Source organism: Meleagris gallopavo, chromosome 14, assembly GCF_905368555.1.
Source record: "Meleagris gallopavo chromosome 14, MGAL_WU_HG_1.1, whole genome shotgun sequence".
In the NCBI taxonomy this organism is placed as follows: Eukaryota; Metazoa; Chordata; class Aves; order Galliformes; family Phasianidae; genus Meleagris; species Meleagris gallopavo.
Window position 1 is genome coordinate 11283746 of NC_139417.1, and position 19923 is coordinate 11303668.

General features: G+C 47.2%; 1 protein-coding gene across 3 annotated transcripts in view; it reads left to right on the forward strand.

Annotated features, from left to right (window-relative positions):
- MTMR14 (myotubularin related protein 14) overlaps positions 1–19923 on the forward strand; it is a 29961-nt gene that overhangs the window by 3066 nt on the left and 6972 nt on the right. For all 3 annotated transcript variants that reach the window (XM_085235458.1, XM_085235461.1, XM_085235460.1), the window contains 15 exons: positions 1744–1852; positions 2885–2960; positions 3670–3730; positions 4175–4297; positions 4827–4900; positions 7317–7387; positions 7526–7600; positions 9920–9986; positions 11001–11086; positions 11506–11582; positions 11692–11728; positions 12342–12412; positions 13026–13075; positions 13297–13435; positions 15873–16049. In XM_085235458.1, coding sequence (XP_085091584.1) covers positions 1744–1852; positions 2885–2960; positions 3670–3730; positions 4175–4297; positions 4827–4900; positions 7317–7387; positions 7526–7600; positions 9920–9986; positions 11001–11086; positions 11506–11582; positions 11692–11728; positions 12342–12412; positions 13026–13075; positions 13297–13435; positions 15873–16049 — 1293 coding nt within the window. The remainder of the gene's footprint in view (positions 1–1743; positions 1853–2884; positions 2961–3669; positions 3731–4174; positions 4298–4826; positions 4901–7316; positions 7388–7525; positions 7601–9919; positions 9987–11000; positions 11087–11505; positions 11583–11691; positions 11729–12341; positions 12413–13025; positions 13076–13296; positions 13436–15872; positions 16050–19923) is intronic.

The following is a 19923-nucleotide window of genomic DNA, read 5'->3' on the forward strand; positions in this document are numbered from 1 at the left end:
ATGCAAGGTGCCTTTTAGTTGTGTTCGCTCACTTAAAAACAACCCCAAAACGCAGATCTGTACATCAGAACCTCTTAAAGGTTCAAAAAAGATAGGGACTGTGCATGAAGCCACGTGAAGCCACGTGAAGCCACCTCGAGCTGCCTGTTGTTGTTGTGTGTTACTCCGTGCTCTCTGAGGAGGGCGTGCAGGGAGGGGAGCAGCTCCTGGCTGCCTGCAGTGCCGTGCCAGCAGCGAGCAGTTGGGGCTGTGCTAATTGGGCACGTGCTCGTGTTGCCTGCACACAAGCACACGTACTCTGGGTGCAGTGTGCTGCGCTGGCATTTGGCACTCTCCCGTCTGTGCTGTTTAAAGGTTGGCTTGGCTTCATACTCTTTACGTTCCAGTAAATGTTAACGCTTGTCGGAGCTGGAAGAAGCCCTTATATGTAGGGAAACACGTGAGAAACCCTCTGCTTCCACTGTGAATTCTGGGAATTAAGTTCTTATAAAACTGTAGGACTGGAAGGTTTTGCTTGCTGCCTCCTTGCCTCCCCCAGCAGTACTTTGTGTTGTCTCCTATAAATGGATTGATTTCCACGTTAATAGTAATTTATTTTTTCTAATCCTTGCCTGAATGCCTGCTGCAGGTAAATTGCTTTACACTCATGCTGATTCCAAAGCCTAGAAACTTTAATTTCTCGAGTATGGTATTAACTTCTTTTTTATTTTTATTAGTCACCTTTTGGTTTTTTTCCTTCTCGGTTGCTAAGTTCTTTTACTCACCCAAATGCACATATTGTTGTGCCCTCTCTTAATCTGCATTTGCTCAGTCACTCAGTTTTGTTGCAACGCTGTCCCTGGCCATCCCTGTGAGTTTGCTGTGCCTCGCTGCACACATGTGCACCTCGTGGCTGCAGATGGCTGGAATCAGATGCTCATCTCACCCAACATCTGCTCTGCACAGCAGTGCTGATACTTCTCCATCCCATGGAGGGTTTCCCACGGTTGTTGTTGTCCCTTTGGTAAGACTTGCTATATTGATAACTTAAAGGCATCCACAGGTCAGCCAGTTCATCTGCTGAGCTCTGCTGCTGGACAGGGCTAACTGGAAATTCTTGTTCCTCTCCTCTTCTCCGAGTGCATGATCATGCAGTTCTGTGTCACTGGACTTCATCTGGTTTCTGTAATGTCAGTCTGGATGCTTCTCCAATTCCTTGCGGAAACTCCAGTTCCCCTGCATTGACCTCACCTCTGGAAGGTCTGCGTCATTCAAAGGGCAGCTTGAATTCCTATCAAATTTAGACCGATACTTGGAAAAATTATCACAATTTAAACTTGCTTCCAAAATATGTCTCCAACTCAGAACACGTTTCTGTTTTACTTTAACCAGAAAAAAAACAAATAGAATTTAGTGGTTCAGTTGCAGCTGACATTAATCTAACTGCCCTACGCAACCTGCTGGCCGATGCACAGCCCGTTGTCTAATCACCCAGCAGTGCACGTGCTCAGGTGACTACAACTGCTGCAGGTCACTGAGTGTTCAAACTTTGATTCTCCGTTTTATTTATCTTTGCTTGCAAAATTCAGTCGCGTTGCCTAGCAGGGCAAACCGTTCTTAGAGAAACAACCTCTTGCTCGCTAAGTTCAGAGCTGCCTTTTAAGCCAAAGGGATGGGGATCACCACCCAGGGGGTCTGCAGCTGCTTCACTGAAGGATAAATGAGAAGGAGCTCTGTGTACTGAACTGCATCTCTGTCTGATAGGTTTGAGAGCACCGTGCAGGTTGGCAAATTGCAGGACCTCATCAACCGAAGTAAGATGGCGAGGTGTAGAGGACGATTTGTCTGCCCGGTCATTCTGTACAAGGGAAAGGTAAAGCTTCGTGGGCTACCTGTCTTAACTTAGAAAATGACCTTTCTCTGTGCCATTTGAACTGTGCAGCCACATCTTCAGTCACTTGTCACCTTTCCTAATGCTGTAAAAATCTAATCTTAGCTACAGGCAGGCAGCCTGGAGTGGTAAGTAATATTTGCTGTCTAGGCTGCATAAATCATATGTGGGGACTTGAGGCTGTCATACTCCACCCTGTCACGAACGCTGCACCAAGGATCTAATGTTTTTTCTATATATGTGTTCCTTCTGAAGGACCAAAGTTATTTGGCCTTTGAGAGGGGAAGGACAGCTGTTGTCACTTCCTGCCCCTTCCTCTTTCCAGCAGTGAGCTCCCTTTGAATAACTTTTATCCCTGAAGAGAAGTTCCCCTTTAATGTTCCCTGGGGAGGCAAGATTGCATAAACGGTCTTATGAATGTGTGGGCTTGCCTGCAAGGGGATCTGTAAGGAAGTGAAATCAGATTTGTTTTTATGTGGATTATTTAAACTGTTCTGAAGCCCTGTAGGAGTAGTCTCGTTTAGAATTTAAGTAGTTTAATTCAATTTTCTCAGTTAAGTTTAGAAACTCTGTATGAACAGCAAAACCATACCTGTGACAAATTAATCTGGCTTTGCTGAAGCCATCGTGGGCTGAACCTGCTGACCTTTTCCAGCAGGAGCGAACTGCCTGGGGTGGTAGTGGGACCTGTCTTATCAACAGGAGTGTGGAAGGTAAAGTTCAAGGAGCGTTAACAGAGCATGGGTGTTGCTGATTTTAGCAGGAGTTGTCTGTATTAGCACACTGAAAAGTGGAGACGGAAAAAGTGGCAGAAAAGCAAGCTACAGATAAAGACAATTGGGAGTCTTATGTGTCTGGGGAGTTTGATCTGGATCAGGGCTGCGGGGGAGACTGCTGAGAGGCAGATCTGTGGGTACCAGCCATGTCTGTGGAACCTGACAGCACATGGGCCAGAGGCTGGGTGTGGGGGAAACTCTTGGAGTGCACGTGGTTAACAATGAAATCTTCCTCCAGCATATTTGCAGATCAGCAACACTGGCTGGCTGGGGAGAGCTCTACGGGCGCACCGGTTACAACTACATCTTCTCAGGTGAGTGAGGAGCCGTGTGTCACTGGCTGCCTGATTAGGCTTCTCAGTGCTGGGAAACGGGGCATGAGACCAATCTGGTTGGGAGAACAGGTGCAGAACTCTGTCACAGACCTGCTTGTGGCAGGCTTGAACCGATTGGGCAAGCTCCGAAATCTGGTATCTGTTTCCAAACACCACAGGGCAGAGGGCTGTACTCATAGTGCAAGAGGAAGTAGCTGAAGAACTTGAAGCTGAAAAGCGAATTACAGGAACAGTAGCATAGTAGGCAAGTAAGGCAACCCAAAGCATTCAGGGCACTGATTCCTGAGTGCTGATTCCCAGGCGCTGAGGGTGGGAATAAATAAGACTTTGCTATTGCTAGATAGTCATTGGGAATCAAATCCTCTACTGGGTGCTATGGAGGACTCCTCAGGAGAGTGTCTGTAGTATAGGCTCCGGAGCTTGGTTTGGCAGAGATCTCTGTAGCACCATCAGGGGTGTCCTTCTAACTGTCAGTCGTGGGTTTGACCTGCTTCGGTCTTTTGCAAGGATAAGGGAAGGATGGGCTACATTAGAGAATATGTCCTTCAGGAGGGAGAAATGGGGAGAATTGTTGAGAGAAACACAGAGAAATAGTGCCAATCCATAATGTTTTCAGACATCGTATGCCTGTAGAATTGGAGATTGTGTTGGTTTACACAAGTCTCATTTCTTAATGCCTTCCTTGCAGGGGGTTCTGACGATGCTTGGGCAGATGCAGAGGACATTTCAGAGGAAGATTCTGCACTGAGGTTTGTATGCATCACTGACATGAGCTCATTCCTTGCTTTTGAAAAAACCTTGAATGCTAGTGGCTGGCTGAATCCATATAACTGGTGCTTGCTAATCTACTGCCAGAGGAAGAGTCAGAGACAGAAAGATATAGGGCCATTTAAAAGAAGCTTGAATTACACAGAAATTTTTTACTTCACAATAAAAATTAGATCTCCAAGGTGGAGAAAATATTCTGCATCTTACTTGCTTGTTGCAGAACAAAGCAAGATACGAGGAAGGAGACCCTAAGCACTAACTTTGCAGTATCAGCTCAGTGCAGAATCTGACTCTTACCCGTGGAGACAAGGCTTTTCCTGTGGGCCTTTTTGACTAGAAGCAGTTCAGGGAAGAACCGTGGCAGTATCTTGCAGGCAGTGGTCAGTCTTCCTTGCTGATCTCACTTTGCCTTGTTCTGTTCACAGAAATGCAGACTCCCAGCTGTTTGACAAGGTCAGAGGACATGACATCAAGCTGCTTCGGTACCTCTCTGTCCGATATATCTGTGATCTGATGGTGGAAAACAAGAAGGTGAAGTTTGGCTTGAAGTGAGTCTGGATTCATTTGTTTTTCTACAGGCTTTGAGTTGCAGCTAGCAGCCCTTACTGGGGAACTGTTACGGGGCACGCACTCGGCACCCTAGGAGCAGTCACCAGAAGGGCAGTGCAGAAGGATCTGTTGGTCAGTGCTGTAGAGAGAAGCCCAAGGTTTTATTCCAGAGAAGGCTGTATCAGTGAGCAAAATAACTACTTTCACCCATCCTCTGCAGTCTGAATAGGCTTTCTCTGTAGAGCTTGAGCTGATTTTACTACCCTTTCCCAGAAAGGAGAGAGTTAAAGGAGAGCTCTGCTTGTGTATAAGAGTAGGTAGAGATGTTTCTCCTGGTGTTTCCCTTGAAAGAAGGTTGTAATGTTTTGGGGCTACACCTGATGATCTGAATGTGTTGCATAAGTTTTGCCCCTGACAACTCCTGAGTTGAGTCGTTATGTGGGGTAGAGCAACAGGTACCTTCTGGATGCTGCATCTCCTTGGAAAATACAGTACAAATGTCTGCTGTTTTCCTCTCGTCCTGTGCAGTGTGACGTCTTCTGAGAAGGTGGACAAAGCTCAACGTTACGCTGATTTCACGCTTCTCTCCATCCCATATCCAGGTACAGGACTGATGTCCAGAGGGACTCCCAAGGGACAGGTGACAATCTGCTTCTGGGGACTGGGAACTACTTGTGTGTGTGGTGGGATGACTGTGGCTTGCTTAATGTTTCCTTTGTTCACTCTGGAGAGGATCTCTTTTAAACAGAATGGTACGTTGAATCTGGATGATGTGGAAGTGTGAGTCTGCATCAGGCACTCTGGGGTGGCAAAAGAATTTCTTAGTGTTTCTAATGAATTCAAGCACAGAGAAAAAGTCTGAGTGGTAGAGCTGAGGATAAGGTGGCCTTTGACTCCAACCTACTACTTGATGCAAAACATGGCACAAAGCAAGCTATATATAAGAACAACAATTCTTAGGAATTTTTCCTAGTTTTAGTGCTTCCAGAGAGCCTCTGTAATATATTCACTATACTAGGCAGAGCTGTTAACCTGAGCCTGTAGTGTATGATTGGGATGCGAACCACTCCAGTCCATCTCCCTGGCTAGATCAGTCCCTGTGCCTAGCAATCACTGCTGGGTCACTTGCTGCACTCTTAAAGATGAGCTGAATATTACTGGCTGGCTGCTGCTCTCAGGCTCAGTAATGTGATTGGATATGAGGTTGCTGTGTTTGAAGTCTGTCTGTGAGGTAGAATTTTTCTTCCTCACGCACAAAGAAGGAGAAGGGGGGGCAAAAAAAGGAAAGTGGTTATGCATGATCCAAATCCAGATCTTTTCTATATGACTTGTTGTTGCTCTTCAACACCCAGGAGGTGGGATACATGGAAAAAGATGTATCTTTTTAATGTAGAAATTAGTGACAACTCAGAGAAGCTGCCTTAAGATTTCTGTTGAAGTTTCCTTACCTATGGCAGAGGTGTACAGAAGTGAGTATTTCTGATTTCTGTAGCACATGCTGTAGGTATGTATCACTGCCATTTGTCTTGCTAAATGCAGATCACGGGAGAGGCAGTAAGCACTGATTCTTTGAATTTGTAAGGAATGAGGAGGCAGTAATTCTATAAAAATAAGCTGTAGAATTTTTACTGTGTGGGGATCTGCTTAGTGTACTCTTCTGGGACAGCCACTGTCCCTTCGTGCCTCTTCAGTGCTGCACTGGAGATAAACCTTATTGAACTGGAAACTCCCTGCTGGTGCTGCCTGATTTTAGCAGTGCTGTTCCAGGGGAGAATAGTGTCATTCTGTTAAATCTGAGTCACACACATCTACAGATCAGCAACCCCTCTGGTGCCTGGCAAAATGCAGTGGTATCACAGGGTAGTATGTTCTTACTAATGTTTGCAGATTTGCATTGGAAGAGTTTATTTTGTGAGATTCTCTTATCATAGATGAATGAACAAGTGTGCAAACGTAAGTTAGGGTGAAAGATTTAGGTTAAAACAGGGTATCTGTGGAAGCTTATGTGCTCTCCAGTGCAAAAGCCCTCCTTTCCATCTGACTGGAAGTTGGCACTTGCGGGTGCCAACGCTTACTGCTATAATCCCCCATTCTTTGCTTTAAGCCTGTGTTTTATTGGAGATAAATCTCAACTGACAGTTTGACTGGCTGTGTGGTCTCTAAAACTAGTCTTGTCTTTCCACATACCTGTTTTTCACGGCTGAAGTTACTTGTGACTTGCAGACTAGGAATTGTTGCTTGTTATGCAGCGCCTGGCACAGGGCTGTCTTGGTGATATGGGAACTCTGAAGCTTATGTGGCACATACAGTATCTCAGGAGAGGAGTTTTGTGTAGCCTGCAGGCATCCGCAGTGCTAATAGTGTTGCTCAGCTGTGACTAAATGACTGCAGTTTGCAGCAGCGACTTCAAATAGTTGTTTGAGAAAAACAGGAGCCAGAGGGCAGAAATTTGAGGAGGGGAGGGCTTGGAAGTGGTTGTGTAGCTGTGGTTCCTTCATATACAGCAATTCTGGTGTTTGAAAGGGGAGGCTTAAATATGACGGAAGCCACAGCTGCCTCTGACAGAGCCCTTCCTTATTACCTGCAGCAGATGCTGTCTGAAACTTGGATTTCCCCAGGCCCTGCCAGTACATCTTTTGCTGATTCCTTCTCACTTGGGGTGCCAGGCTGATGCCTCAGATCTGTGCAAGAGTCAGTGGCCCTGGGAAGCGTGGGTCCTGGATGAAACCTGTTGTTTGAGAAACAGTAAATCAGTCCCTCAGACTCCACATTTGCTGTGCCTTTGGAGTTTGCTCTTTGCTGTGTGAGTGTGCTTACTGCTGAGTGCTCCGAGCTGTTGCTGCTGGGAGGCCATGCTGCACACTGTACTGATTACTGCTCTTCACTCCCCACAGGCAACACTTTTGATTGGTTCGGTGCTCTGGAGCCCAGGGCTGCCAGCACATCCAGTCCCACAGGGCCCTCCAGTTGTTAGATATCAGTTAGCTGAACAGTTGTTTGTTATCTCTTGTCTTGCAGGCTGTGAATTTTTTAAGGAGTACAAAGACCGGGATTATACAGCTGAAGGTCTCATATTTAACTGGAAACAGGTACAAAATGGAGAGCTGTGGGCTTTACTGAGCTCTTAAGCCTTGGTTGTTCTTTTTTTTTTTTTCCCCTGAAACTTAGTGCCTTCAAATCCTGTTGTGTTGGTTTTTTTCTTCTCTCTAATTGTTTGTTTGTTCTAGGATTATGTGGATGCTCCATTAAGTATCCCAGCATCGGTGACCCAATCTCTCAGTATTGATTGGAGTGAGTACCAGGTGAGGAAAGTAGGCATCTCTGTAGGAGGTCAGAGATTTAATCAGGAAGATCATTAAAGATCTGAAGTCTGTCTTGTTGCAGTCTCAGTAATCTGGTTTACTCCATATCATCCCAGTGGGAGTGAGGCTGCAGACTTGATTGTTCAGAATAGCAGTGGAAATCCTCTCCCCAAAAGCTCCGCAGCAAGGCAGCTAACGCTAACATCAAATCTGTTTCTGTAGCTTGTGTAAGCTAGCAGTCCATTAGGGAGATAAGGCAAGGAATGTGCCAGGAAATTAAAAGCAGTATTGCTTGTTAGTAATCTTAGCACGTGCCTGCAATAGGCAGACTTTCTTGGCTATGGAGAGACTGAAGAAAGGTCGACTTTCCTTATGTGAATAGTAGCCACATAACTAGGCACCTTTGTAGTGAATATGCTGTGTGTTTATCCTGTTACAGCGAAGGAGAGAATCGTAACTGAGCATAGTGTGTCTCCATCACTCATTGCTGCCACAGCATCACTGCTGGCAACTAACTCTTTTGTTTGTCCTGGTTCTCACAAGGGAACATCACCTTATTTCCATCAGTGCGTGCCATTTCACACAGCAGTGGGCCTGCAGTCCCCCAGGTTTTGAGACAACAGGCCGTGTGCTGGTGTGTGTGCTCTGCAGGCTGGTGTGTGTGCTCTGCAGGCTGGTGTGTGTGCTCTGCAGCTGGAAGCACCACAGGACCAGCAGAACTCCAAGTGCTGGGGCAGTGTTTGTCTGTCAGCATGAAAATAATACATGAGTGCCAGCATAAGCAGAATCACAGAGAAGTAGCTTGCAGTGTTGAAGCAGAACTAATGGGACCTCAGCTTGTTTATGACTAGAAGGTTGCTCAATAAAATCCTAAGCAGCCAGTATTTTAAAAAGCATATTAATAATTGAAGAGGGCGTAAGAAATAGATGCAGAAATGAAATGATATGAGGATTGGAGGTGCTTCACTTAAGGCTAAAGTTCTTGGTCTGTTCAGCTAATCACAAGGGTGATGGGGAGTTGACTTGATTAATGTATAAGTACGTTTACAGGAAGAAAATAGACATTCTAGAGCACCCTTAATCTAGGGAAGAAAAGCTGTACAGGATGCAAAATCTGAAGTCTGAAATCAGACATACAAATGAGGAAGAGCAGACTTGAATGTTATTTGTGAAGATTTCTGTCAGAACAGGGTGCTCAAGGTGTGATGAACTGCTATCCCCAGACTAGGTGTTTGTTGGGCAGTGCTGCTGCTGAGCACAAGCTTCAGGTTGTGTATGGAGTAGATGAAGGGAAAGTTTCTGGCTTGCAGTGTAGAGGGATAAAAGAGATGAAGGAATGATTCCTTCTGGCATAAGCACAAGGTTGGGTCCAATTGAGCAGATGAGACCTTAGAAGGATGTGTTTTCTGCCCTGGGTTTTGTGTGTGTCCCATTTCCCTGCTGTTTTTGTTGCATAGGATTTAGAGCAGGGTAGTACGTTCTTCCTAGCAGAAGTTACAAGTGCAGTTGCACAACGTGTGCACACAGCAAGGTGTTCTGTTGCTGGGGGTCAACACCCCTTACCCCAGTAACACTGTCCTAGTGAAACATTTGTCCCTCTCCTTGTCTTTTTCTTGCTCATGCCATCCCATTTCCTTTGATTGAGTTCTGGCTTTGATCAGACTGCTAAAATTCCCTGCATCTTCTCACAGCACAGAGCTTGTGGGCGGCATGCTTGAGCATCTTCTCATGTGCTCCACCTTTTTTTCTTGTAGTGCTGGAGGTCTTTGAGTTCAGAGCCCCTCTGTGATGTTGCTGCCACTTGGATGTTACTGCAGAAGCACAGTGCCTGCCTGGAGCAGCCTGCAGCAGTCAGTCAGAGAATTCGGGATGAAGCGCTCAGGTTGTGGGGCTGGGCTGCTGACCTTGTTCTGCTCACCCTGCCTTTCTCCCTGCATTGCACACACAGCTGTAACGTGGCTGCCAAAGCATTCTGTAAAGTGCACACGTATGGGGGCAGAACTGGGTCAGCACTCCGTGTTTACCGGCTCGCTTCAGTCTCTGAGCACGGTCTGCTTGGAGCTTTGTGGCTGCAGGCAAACAGGCTGTGTGCCAGCCACACAGATAGTAATGATAGCTTTTAATTTTTTTTATTATTTATGTTCCTGCCAGACCAGAGGGCCTTTTACAGAGGTTGGGTGGGAGTGGTTAGAGGACCAAGGGGAAGCTTGTCACTCCAGCAAATAGAATTATTTCTCTGGTAGACAAACAAAGAGTATGGCAAGCTCTGAACCACAGAACAACTTCCTGCTTATCTTCAACATTTCTTTTCCTGCACAGAGCTGGGACCTCGTACAACAGACGCAGAACTACCTGAAGCTGTTGATCTCTATCATCAATAGCGATGGTAAGGCAAACTCCTTTCTCCCAGCAGTCCAGCTGGAGCAGTTGCTTTCTCCAGAAAATCAGCTGATAGTGCAGCTGTGGGTCAGTTCCCAATACCAAAGAGTCCTTTCATGGAAAGCTGCACTTCTCTCTCTTCAAAAGAGGGTGATGGTCCTCACATCTCAGCACTCCAGCTTCCTTCTTAAAGAGATATTTGCTGATGTCTTGAAGATTCCGCAGAGCAGGAGGGATGTCTCAAAACTAAAGTTTTTACTGGTTTAAAGCTGAATAGAAAAATGGCTGCTCCTTTCCTTGCTGCTTCTCATTTGTTATTTTTTGGACCACCTGTGTTTTATCTCCCCAGTCTGAAGTCTCATTAGGCAGCTGTTTTGGAGTTCCTTTCATCTGTCACTGCAGTCACCCCAGCCTTTTGAAGGGGATGTATTGCCATAAGTTGATATCCCATTCCCTGTGGACATATAGTGACTTTATAAAGTCAGCACTTTGGTCAGATAGAGCCATGGCTGGTTCTGCCTGCCTAGCTCAATGCAGATTCTCCTGCAGATTGGGACACACTGCTGGGACTTTCTCTCTGGAGAGCAGTGGAGTGGTGCCCCATGTTTGCCTGTGCTCAGTTTCTATCAGTAAAAAAGGCTGATGAGACTGAGAGAAAGTGTTCAGTTGGAGCCGTATCTTTGATATAGGGATAGATTGTGATAGTGGATTGTAACTGGGTGAGTATATACTCTGGGCAGCAAAATGATGTTCATACCTAGTGACTTCATGTCCTGAGCAGCTGTCAGAAACAGGATAATCCATCAGCCAGGGTTGCTGACAACCCAGGAGTCTCTGTGCAGCTTGTTGGCTGCCCTGTTCAAGACAAAATGTTCTGAGTTGGTGGCTTAGCTCTGTTTTTGAGCTCAGGTTGTGGGAACAGAGAGTAGCTTGTCACTACAGATTTGCCATAAAGAAAAGTAATTACTCTTGTTATAACATCCATTTGTTTCCCTCTCCTTTCTGCTCCCACCTGAACCAGATGACAGCGGGCTCCTGGTGCACTGTATATCCGGCTGGGATCGAACTCCTCTCTTCATCTCCTTATTGCGCCTCTCCTTATGGGCTGTGAGTACCCAGCTGATCTTGTAGGCCTGATTATTTGGAGAGTGAGTGACAGTGTCACACAGAAAAAGCTGGTGGGAGCAGTTAAGGTTCCTTTTAGTTATCTTGGCTTCAGAGAGTGCGTGGACTGGCTTTGATGTGGAGTCCCACACACTGTCCTGCTATCAGACTCAGTATCACAGGCAGGTAGAACAAGGTATTTGCAGTTTTGCTCAGGGGATTTTCTGCCCTGAAGACTGCCAAGATTGTCAGGGTTTGGAACCCTGTGTGCAGTAACCAGGAGGGTGTCTGACTCATTCTGCAGGAAGAGGAGAGCAGGCTGGGCTTCTTGTTTTGCCACAAGAGTTTTCTGTAGATCACACAGACTCAAGTCCCAGACTCCAGGATTGCTGCTTGACGACTGTCTCTCATTTGGTTCGCAGGATGGACTGATCCATGTGTCCCTGGAGCCATCTGAGATTCTCTACCTGACAGTGGCCTATGACTGGTTTCTCTTTGGGTAGGCACACTAAGGATTACATCCACAAGCAAACTTGTGCTCCTCTGCTGATCTGCTGATCCTGGTTTCCGGGTGTGTGAGTGACCTCTCTTCTTTGTTCTCCTTCCAGGCACATGTTAGCTGATCGACTCAATAAGGGAGAAGAGGTGAGTGTCTCATCTGGGACAGTACCTGAACTTTCTGTTCTGAGGGTACTTGTTTAAGGTAGCAGTGTTCGTTGCCTGCTTCCTGCTAACATCACTAGTTTGGATGGGCTCCAAAAGGACTTTTGAGATGCTGGAGGTGCGAGGTCAGAGCATTGCCTGTACTTCTTGATGCATAAGCTGTGAGAATGCATCTTTGGGACCACTGGTTGGCTGGTTGGTGTCAGTCCTCCTGGTTCCACACTACAGCTATCGGTGTTTAGGCCCCTGGTGAAGGGGTGCCAGGACTTGCTCAGCAACAAGAAGGGAGCCTTAAGACTCCTAGAAGTTTGTAGTCTTGTGTGTTAATCCTGAATGCCTGCCCTCCTGCCTGGGTGCTGCACATGGCATATGTGCTATCACAGATGCATGGAGTTGCTTGTGCTCGTTCTACGATGTGTATCTGGAGTTGCACAGGTGTACGAGAAGGCCAGGATGGAATGTTGGCAGCCCTTGACAGTTTGGTAGCTGCAGATTCCTTGCTATCTCCTTCCTGCCAGCACCTCCTCACCAAGATAAGAGGCTGCGTGGAGCCTAGGCTCATTCCTGAACTGCTCTTCTCTCTCTCTTTGCTTAGATTTTCTTTTTCTGCTTCAATTTTCTGAAGCACATCACCTCTGAGGAGTTCTCTGGTGTGAAGTCACAGAGGTAAGGAGCCTGTGCTTGATGCTGCATGGGCTGCAGAGCAAGGAGCTCGTTAATGCTGTTCCTTTGGGGAGATAGAAGCCCTGGTGTCCTGGCCCAGTTTTCCTTAATTTATTCAGCACTCTGAAGGCTGCAAAATGGGGCCGAGGCTTGTGAGATGCCACGCTGTGCTCTGAAAAACTGCCCATGCTGAAATGTGCTCTCTGCTTAATGACTATGTGGCTGCTTTAGCACGGATGGACCAAAAGATGTGCACGCTGTCTCAAGCACATCTGGCACTGCTGGGGGGAGTGGGGTGGCTGGGTTTTAAAAGGCTGCTAAGCATTAACCTCTTCCTAGTTCAGGAGAGACAAGAAGAAACGAGCTGTGCCCTGCAGAAGTCTGCTGGCTCTGAATTAGCACGTGGCTGCCTGCAGCCTGTTGCCAGCCTGTCAAAGCACGGGGTGTGTGGGCTGGGACTGTTAGGAAGTGCTGCACAGCAGCTCCAACCCCTCTTCTTTGTCCCTGTGCAGCTGATGTCCCACTGCTGTGTGCAGCAGAGATTGGCTATGGCCATGGCCAGCCTCCACACAGCAACTGGGACATGGCTGAGGTAACCCTGTCTTTTCTTCCCCAGAAGGAAGAGTTTGCCACCTGGCTTCACCTTGGAAGAGATCTGCATGCTCAGTGAGTGCTTCTGCTGAGCATCAGTGCCCTGTGGTGCTGGTAATGGTTGATCACGAGGGGGCTTGGGTTGCCAGCAACAGGGTGACTACAAATGGGTATGCTTCCCTTGGGCCTTGCTAGCATTAGGCCTTCAGGGCAAAGGGAAAAAGTATTGCTTTAGGGGAGGGGAGAGTAAGTGACACCAGGCTGGTTTTCAGGTAGTTCTGTTTGCTTTTTCCTAGAGCAGAGAGACCGAGGCAGCACCACGAGTCTGAGCAGCGACTTCTCCCTGGGGATGGAAAGCTCCCCTGGAGCAGCAGGGAGCTTCACATATGAAGCAGTGGAACTGATGCCAGCGGGAGCACAGGCCCAAGCAACATGGTGAGGAAGTAACCACACAGTGGGATGCAGAACAAAAAGATCAGGCACTGAGCACTGTAGAAAAATGCTCTGAAGTCCCTCACCATCCAGATCTACTCTCTGTAGCATGGGTACCCTATAGTGGGGAGAGGAATTCAGTAATCAGAGGCTTTGCCACTTGGAGACCACCCCACACCCATGTCAGGGTGTACCCCAGTGAGGTACAGCAGCTTTTGTTCATTTTCAATAGCTTTGCTGTTCAACATTGTCCAGAAAGCATTTCATCACTTCTAAAAGATCATTCTGAACTATAAGAAAAATGACATTTGGCAGCAGCCTCCCCAGGGATCAGCAGAGAGACAGAAAGCTTCGTTGCCCTAAAATGAAATTTAATCTGTTGATAAAAGAGTTTATACAGGAGATGGTGCAGTTAGTGGTAGGTGGACTATGTGGCCAAGAATCCCCTCAAAACTTAAATCTCTCTACCTGCAAAGCGTGTGAGATGGAAACAGGTTGCTTCTTCAGGATACTTCTGGGAGAGGCTATGAAATGATGGGTGTTCCCTGTTGATAGAGGTCCTGTAGGAGTCTGCTGAGTATGCTGGTGGCTGTCTGGAAGCAGGGATGGGGGAAAGTGTCTGGAGGCTGCTGTGGCACGGGTGTTGTGCTTGTGGAGTTTCTCATGCTGTTTGGGGATTTCAGAACCTTCCTGTAGAGTTGCCCCTCTCAGTTTAATTTTTCTCTCCTCTCCCTCAGCACATATGAAGATGCTATTTTATATTGCAATTATTTTAAATTAAATCTAGGTTGTGCTTGAGGCAGCTGGAAATCCTCTGGGACTGAGCCTACAGCCATGTTAGTGGCAGCAGCCTTTCTAAAGCACTTTGTGAGTCAATTTATAAAATGCTGAAGCAGGGAAGAGAAAATCTTCCTGCAGAATCACAGGACAGCAATGGTGCCCTCCTCCCCTCCAAACCATATTTGCCAATTTTTAATTACAGAGTCTTTAACTCAAAGAGCCTACCTATCCACAGAAAAATTCTGCAGCAAGTATAGAAGAGTTTTCCATTTGCGTGTCTACAGAGTAAGAAACTAGACACGTGGACTGGATCATGCAGCCCAAAGCATATGTGTGGTCTTGAAAAGATGTGACAGTGGCTAGAGCACACTGCAGGACATCCCATCTTACCTGTATGTATCAGGACTTGATTTTATGATGCACTGTGAGCCGTGCACAAGTGCTAGTGAGGGAGCTAGGCATGGATGTCTTGCTGCAGCCTGTTGGGGCTGGGTAGTCTGGAGAGCAAGCAGAACTTAAACAAACATTGTCATTGGTAGGGAGTTGGGCTGCGCATAGCTAGGAGGGATGTGCATCTTTGTACTGCCCTGAAAAAAGTGGGCTCAAGGCCTGCTTGCACAGAAAGGCATTTGTTTCTTAGCTTTACAAACCTGACTGCAGGCTGTGCTTGGAGATGTTGGCAGCTATGATAACGTGAGATGAATAATGCTTGAGAGAGTCTGTGGTGTGATGTTTGAGGGTGGACACACTTCAAGAAGTGAAGGGAGGATATCATGCTTCCCACTGTATGATGAGCCTGTCTTTAGCTGCACTTGCTGACAGTTCTTGATCTCAGTGAAAGCTCAGGGGCCCTTTTCAGGAAGAACTGTATCTTCTTTTTGTGTTAATTTGCCTTAGTTTTTTCCTATTTACTTGTGTACATAGCAATATCTTTGCCCATTTCACTGTGCTGTTGAAAGGGGAAACGTTCTTGGGACTTTTCCAGGAAAAAAACTAATGTAAAAAAGAGAAATTCCTGAATGTGAAGCAGCAGTGATGTGAATTAGTTTCAAATATGCGTGTTTGTTTAGCATGTAGCTGGACAGTAATGTGAGCTAAGGTCCGATGCAGCAGTAGACAGCACATGGTGCACAAGTGTGAATGTGCTGGCTGGAAGAGAATCCAGAGCTGTGGACTGTTCTCACCAACAGGGAGAAGACTGAAATGTACCTGCATCTGGAGAGAAAAGTAACACTGGTGTTGTGTCCCTGCAACCCCCATCAGTAGGCAACAACACCCACCTGGGCTGGGCTCCTTGGCTGGTACACTTTGTAGAGTTTAGAACAGAATGAAATGGTCTTTCCCTGCTGGGAGGCCTCATGTTTGAGGTGTTTTTATAGCTAGACTAAACAAAGCACTCACAGTATGTGTGTGGGCTGATGTATTCTCCTGTCTCTGATTTGCAGGTCACACGGATGGTGATCTATAAAAGAACAGGTTAAAAGGGGTTGGGCTCAATGTATCTCAATCACTGTGCAACCTGTGACTCCTTGAGAGGAGGGCAGGTTCGGGGAAACATGAGTTTGTAGCTGCTGGTTGAAATCTGGCCTGTTGTGGAAAGGATTCCTACTTGAAAAATGTGAGAAAGCCAGCTTTCTCAACCAGGTCTTTTGTCCTGCAGGAGGAAGAGCAGTGCATCGTCACCTCAGGCCGTGCTCTGGAGCAGGGCGCAGCAGTCTGAAGACAGGCTGCCTTCTGCAGGGATGGTTGAAGTCAAATCCTCCAGCTCCTCCTCATCAACCCATTCTGATAACTTTCTGAGGATTGGAAGCAGCCCACTGGAGGTGCCCAGATCCAGGTGAGATGGGATGAAGCAGAGCATTTCTCGGCAAAACAAAAGTTGGGTAAAGAGTGCTCGACTGCCTCCGTACAGTTCTGAGAACCGTGGAGCAGGTGGGTTTGTATATACAAACAGGCTTCAGGAGGCCTGTTCTTGGTGAGCTTAATCTTGTGGGAAATGCTTGCCACCTAACACCAAGTCCTGCCTCAGCCCATCTAAAGGAGTGAGGAACTGTGCCAATAACAACTGGGTGTTTGTTCTGCCTGTCCTTACACCTGCCTCAATTCCACAAGGTCTGGCTTCTCTGCATTCTGCATGCTCTCATAGCACTCTTTCTGTCAAATGCATTTACAGGGATTTGCAATGATTGTGTGTTGGGGGGAGGAAACATTTCAAGCCAAGCAGACCTTACTTTGCACCTATCCAGGCCCCTTTTCCATTCAGTACTGTTTCTGACGCTGCAGGGTGAAAAACTCTGGATACTGGTTGTGAGCAGGAAGGCAAGCTGTGAGTGCTGGGACAGCCCTGAGGGTTTCTCCTGGAAGGCCATGTTCATTGGTGCAGCTGGGAGATGGGGACTGGACCTGGGTTGGGGTTGGGATAGATGATCTCCAGAGATCCCTTCCAACCCCCATGATTCTGTGATTCTGGGCCTAATCTCATGCCATAACAAACGATATCTGGCACCCTTCTGAAGTCTGCTGCTGCAGTAGGGCAAGGTAGAGCGGTGAGCTAAGCTAGGGAAGAAACAACAGAGCCTGTGGAGCAAACACCACGCATTTAGGCCGACAGGGGATAAAGAGGCTCTTAGATAAGAGGTTGCTGTTAACAGCATCAAACGCTTGTGTTGTCTCTGCAGGTTTTCTGAAGAGTCTTTTTCTAGTGAATTCCCTTCATAATAGCCAGCAGCCACATTTTAGTACATTCTCATCACGTGGAAAATAGTGACAAACAAGTAGAGCATTGAAAATTTATACGACTGTGTACCAAGGTTCTTGATTCCAGAGCAAAATCACTGACAGTTATCATATATGACGCTAACTGTTCTCCCCAGGGGAAGAGATCAATAGGATGTTTTTCAGTTGTTGCTGAAGCCCACCTCTGCATTTGCTGTAAAATGACACAAGTTTTCCAAGAAGAAAGCGTAATACTGGAGAGAAAGCAGCCTGTCTTGCGGTCTGCTGTTGCTCATAACAGCAGTGCCACTTTTGCTGCGTGCAGTCTCATGCCATTCCCAAGACGTAGCTGGCTGCTCAGTACTGGGCTGCGTAAACTGCCTGGTAGTGAGCTTGCAGCAGTGTTTTGGAAGCTGTTTATAATGCTTCAGCTGGCCTCTGCTCTGTGGGAGCGAAGGAGGGAAACAGAGCAGGCAGAACAGCACCACAGGAAGGGGCTGATCGCAGTCCCTGGGGTTTGTGTTCCTGGGGCTCAGATCTAGTAAAGCCAGTAATTAGCTTTCCTCTGGCTGTGTCTGGTTGAGGAGTTTATAAGCTTTTGGATGTTCGGTGCCCATTGCTGTCAGGTGTTTAGAACTGGCATCCCCAGGGCTTGAGGCAGCAGGCAAGCACAGTGGAGAAGCTTGTTACTTCCCAGGCCACAGTCTCTGAGGATGACTTTTCACTTTCACAGTGAATAAGTGAGGAGAAGTTGCAGTATTCCCATTATAAGAGGTAAATGTTTTCTGGATTCCACTCTAAGCATTCCTTTATGACCTTTACACTAGTTTCTGTTGCGACATAAAGTTTTTACAACCTTTCAACACAGCAAAGGTGTATCAGTCCTTCTGTGGTCCCTGTTGACTTTTGTGAACAAGGCAGCATGAAGGGCTGAGCAGGGCAAAAATGTACATAGGGTGAAACAGAGAATAAGAGGGAACCTCCTTACGTGATCTGAAACCAAGAGAACAGAAGAATCCATTGTGAGGCCAAAATGGTAAAGTCAGCTGATGCACAGGTGGTTAACCTGCTAGCCTCATGCTGGGTGGAGATGATATACATTTGTATGCTTTCATCTCTGGTGTCACCTGGGTTTCCTCTACTCCTCTCCATGCAGGCTAGAGGAAGTGGGCCTGGAGACCCTGCTGAGTGTGGGTGGAATTGTCAAGGCAACAGCTGAACTGAGCTCCTCTTTGAAACCAAGTCTTCTGGCACCATTGTGCTCCTTTGCCTCATAGTCCCTTGCCAGATAAGCCAGACTCTGGTCTCTGCCCTGCCTGCCTCCTCAGGATACATAACACGGATAGCAGCTTTGCTAGCTGAGGACTTGAACAGTGCATTGCCTCGTTGAATGATGACGTGGCTTACATCTATGTGGCCTGAGTATGGTACAGTTTATCTCCAAAGAGAGATCTCACTCAGTTTGGCTGTGTCAGTCTGAATTTGCCCAGCGAACTTCATGCAGGTAATGGTTATCAGAGTATCTTCAGCCACCATTTTTCATCTTGAAGGAAAAGCAGAGTCCTGTTTTGTGGGGAGAAAGAATGTGTGTGATGGAAGGAAGAGTTAACTTCTCTCATTCCCTGAACAATGCCAGGACTGGGATGGAAAGGCTGTAGCACAAAGACTAATCATGATGCCAAAAATACCTTTATCTCTGCAATACTGCTGCAGGTTAGCACCCTAGCCTCTTAAGATGAAGAAACTACTGTACTTGACTTCCTAATCCTCTGGTTGTGTGGCCATAGCAACAAAACACTTAACCACTGCAGCAGCAGTAGAGGAAAAGTGGTTGCTTGTAAAATGCCAGCAGGCACCCTCCAGGCAGTTTGCATAAACAGCCCAGTCCATGTGCTGGTAGGCAGAGAGCTCAGCAGGGAATGAGAAGGGAAAGCAAGCTGGCCGAGAGATGAGCAGCATGTGAGAAGTTGCTGGGCAAGGAGCTGGGGTGTCCAAAAGGAAAGAGCTGCACGAGCCAGGTGAGCCGGTAGGAGCCGAGCCCCTCTCTTAGCTGGGGTGTGACAGCAGCCTCCTTGTAACCCATCCTTTGAGTCCTGCTTTTCATCCAGATGTCCTGGGTGCCCATATGTCCCTGGGTGATTCTCATTAGGCGAAGCAGCACAAAGGCAGATTTGAAAGGCAGACTCTCACTAGGCAGCCTTTCTAGCTTATCCCAGTGGTGAGATCAATCTGGTGAGGGCAAACGTGCGTGAAGATGCAGCACAGATGATTTACAGAGTAGGACAAGGTGCATCTTGTTCTACAAACTGAGAGCTCTGAGTACAGCAGATAGTGTGTATCGACTCAAACTCCTTGCCTCTGAATGGGCACTGTTAGATGCAAACACAAGACATCGTTTGCAAGCTGCTAATAATCTAAGCATCCCATGACACTGCAGAAAAACCCTGTATCTGTGTCAGGGATTTAGTGTGTGTGCACATACTGCTAACGTGGATTAGCAGATGGATAATCTTTGGTTGAATGTGCTTTTGCTAAGTCAATTAAACAAAAGCTGTAGTACTGTAGTCTGAAGAGTTAAGCCATGGAGGAGCTCCCTTGATCAGCAGTCACAGAGAGCTCCCTTGTTGAAGGGAAGGAGGATCTTTGGTCTGGAGAGGGTGCAGTGAACAGAGGGAGGGGCAGGGAAGCTGCTGTTCCTTAGCTTTGGGTCTTTGGTAGTGATGAGACTGCACGTGCACTGTGTGTTTTGCTCCTTACACCCACCTGCCCTCGGAGCTGTATCTGCCATGCGACAGCAGGAAGACTCAGGACGGCAACTGCAGCAGGACAGGACCTGCTTACAAGAACGTTTTCTGGATCTATGCAAGATGATGCCACCAGAGCAGCTTGCCAGGACTCTGGCTGGCACGTGACTGTGCTCCAACATGGTTGTGCTCGCACAGCGCTGGTTGCTTGGGCTGCTACAGCACTAACAGCCTGCAGATAGTGGACTGGGA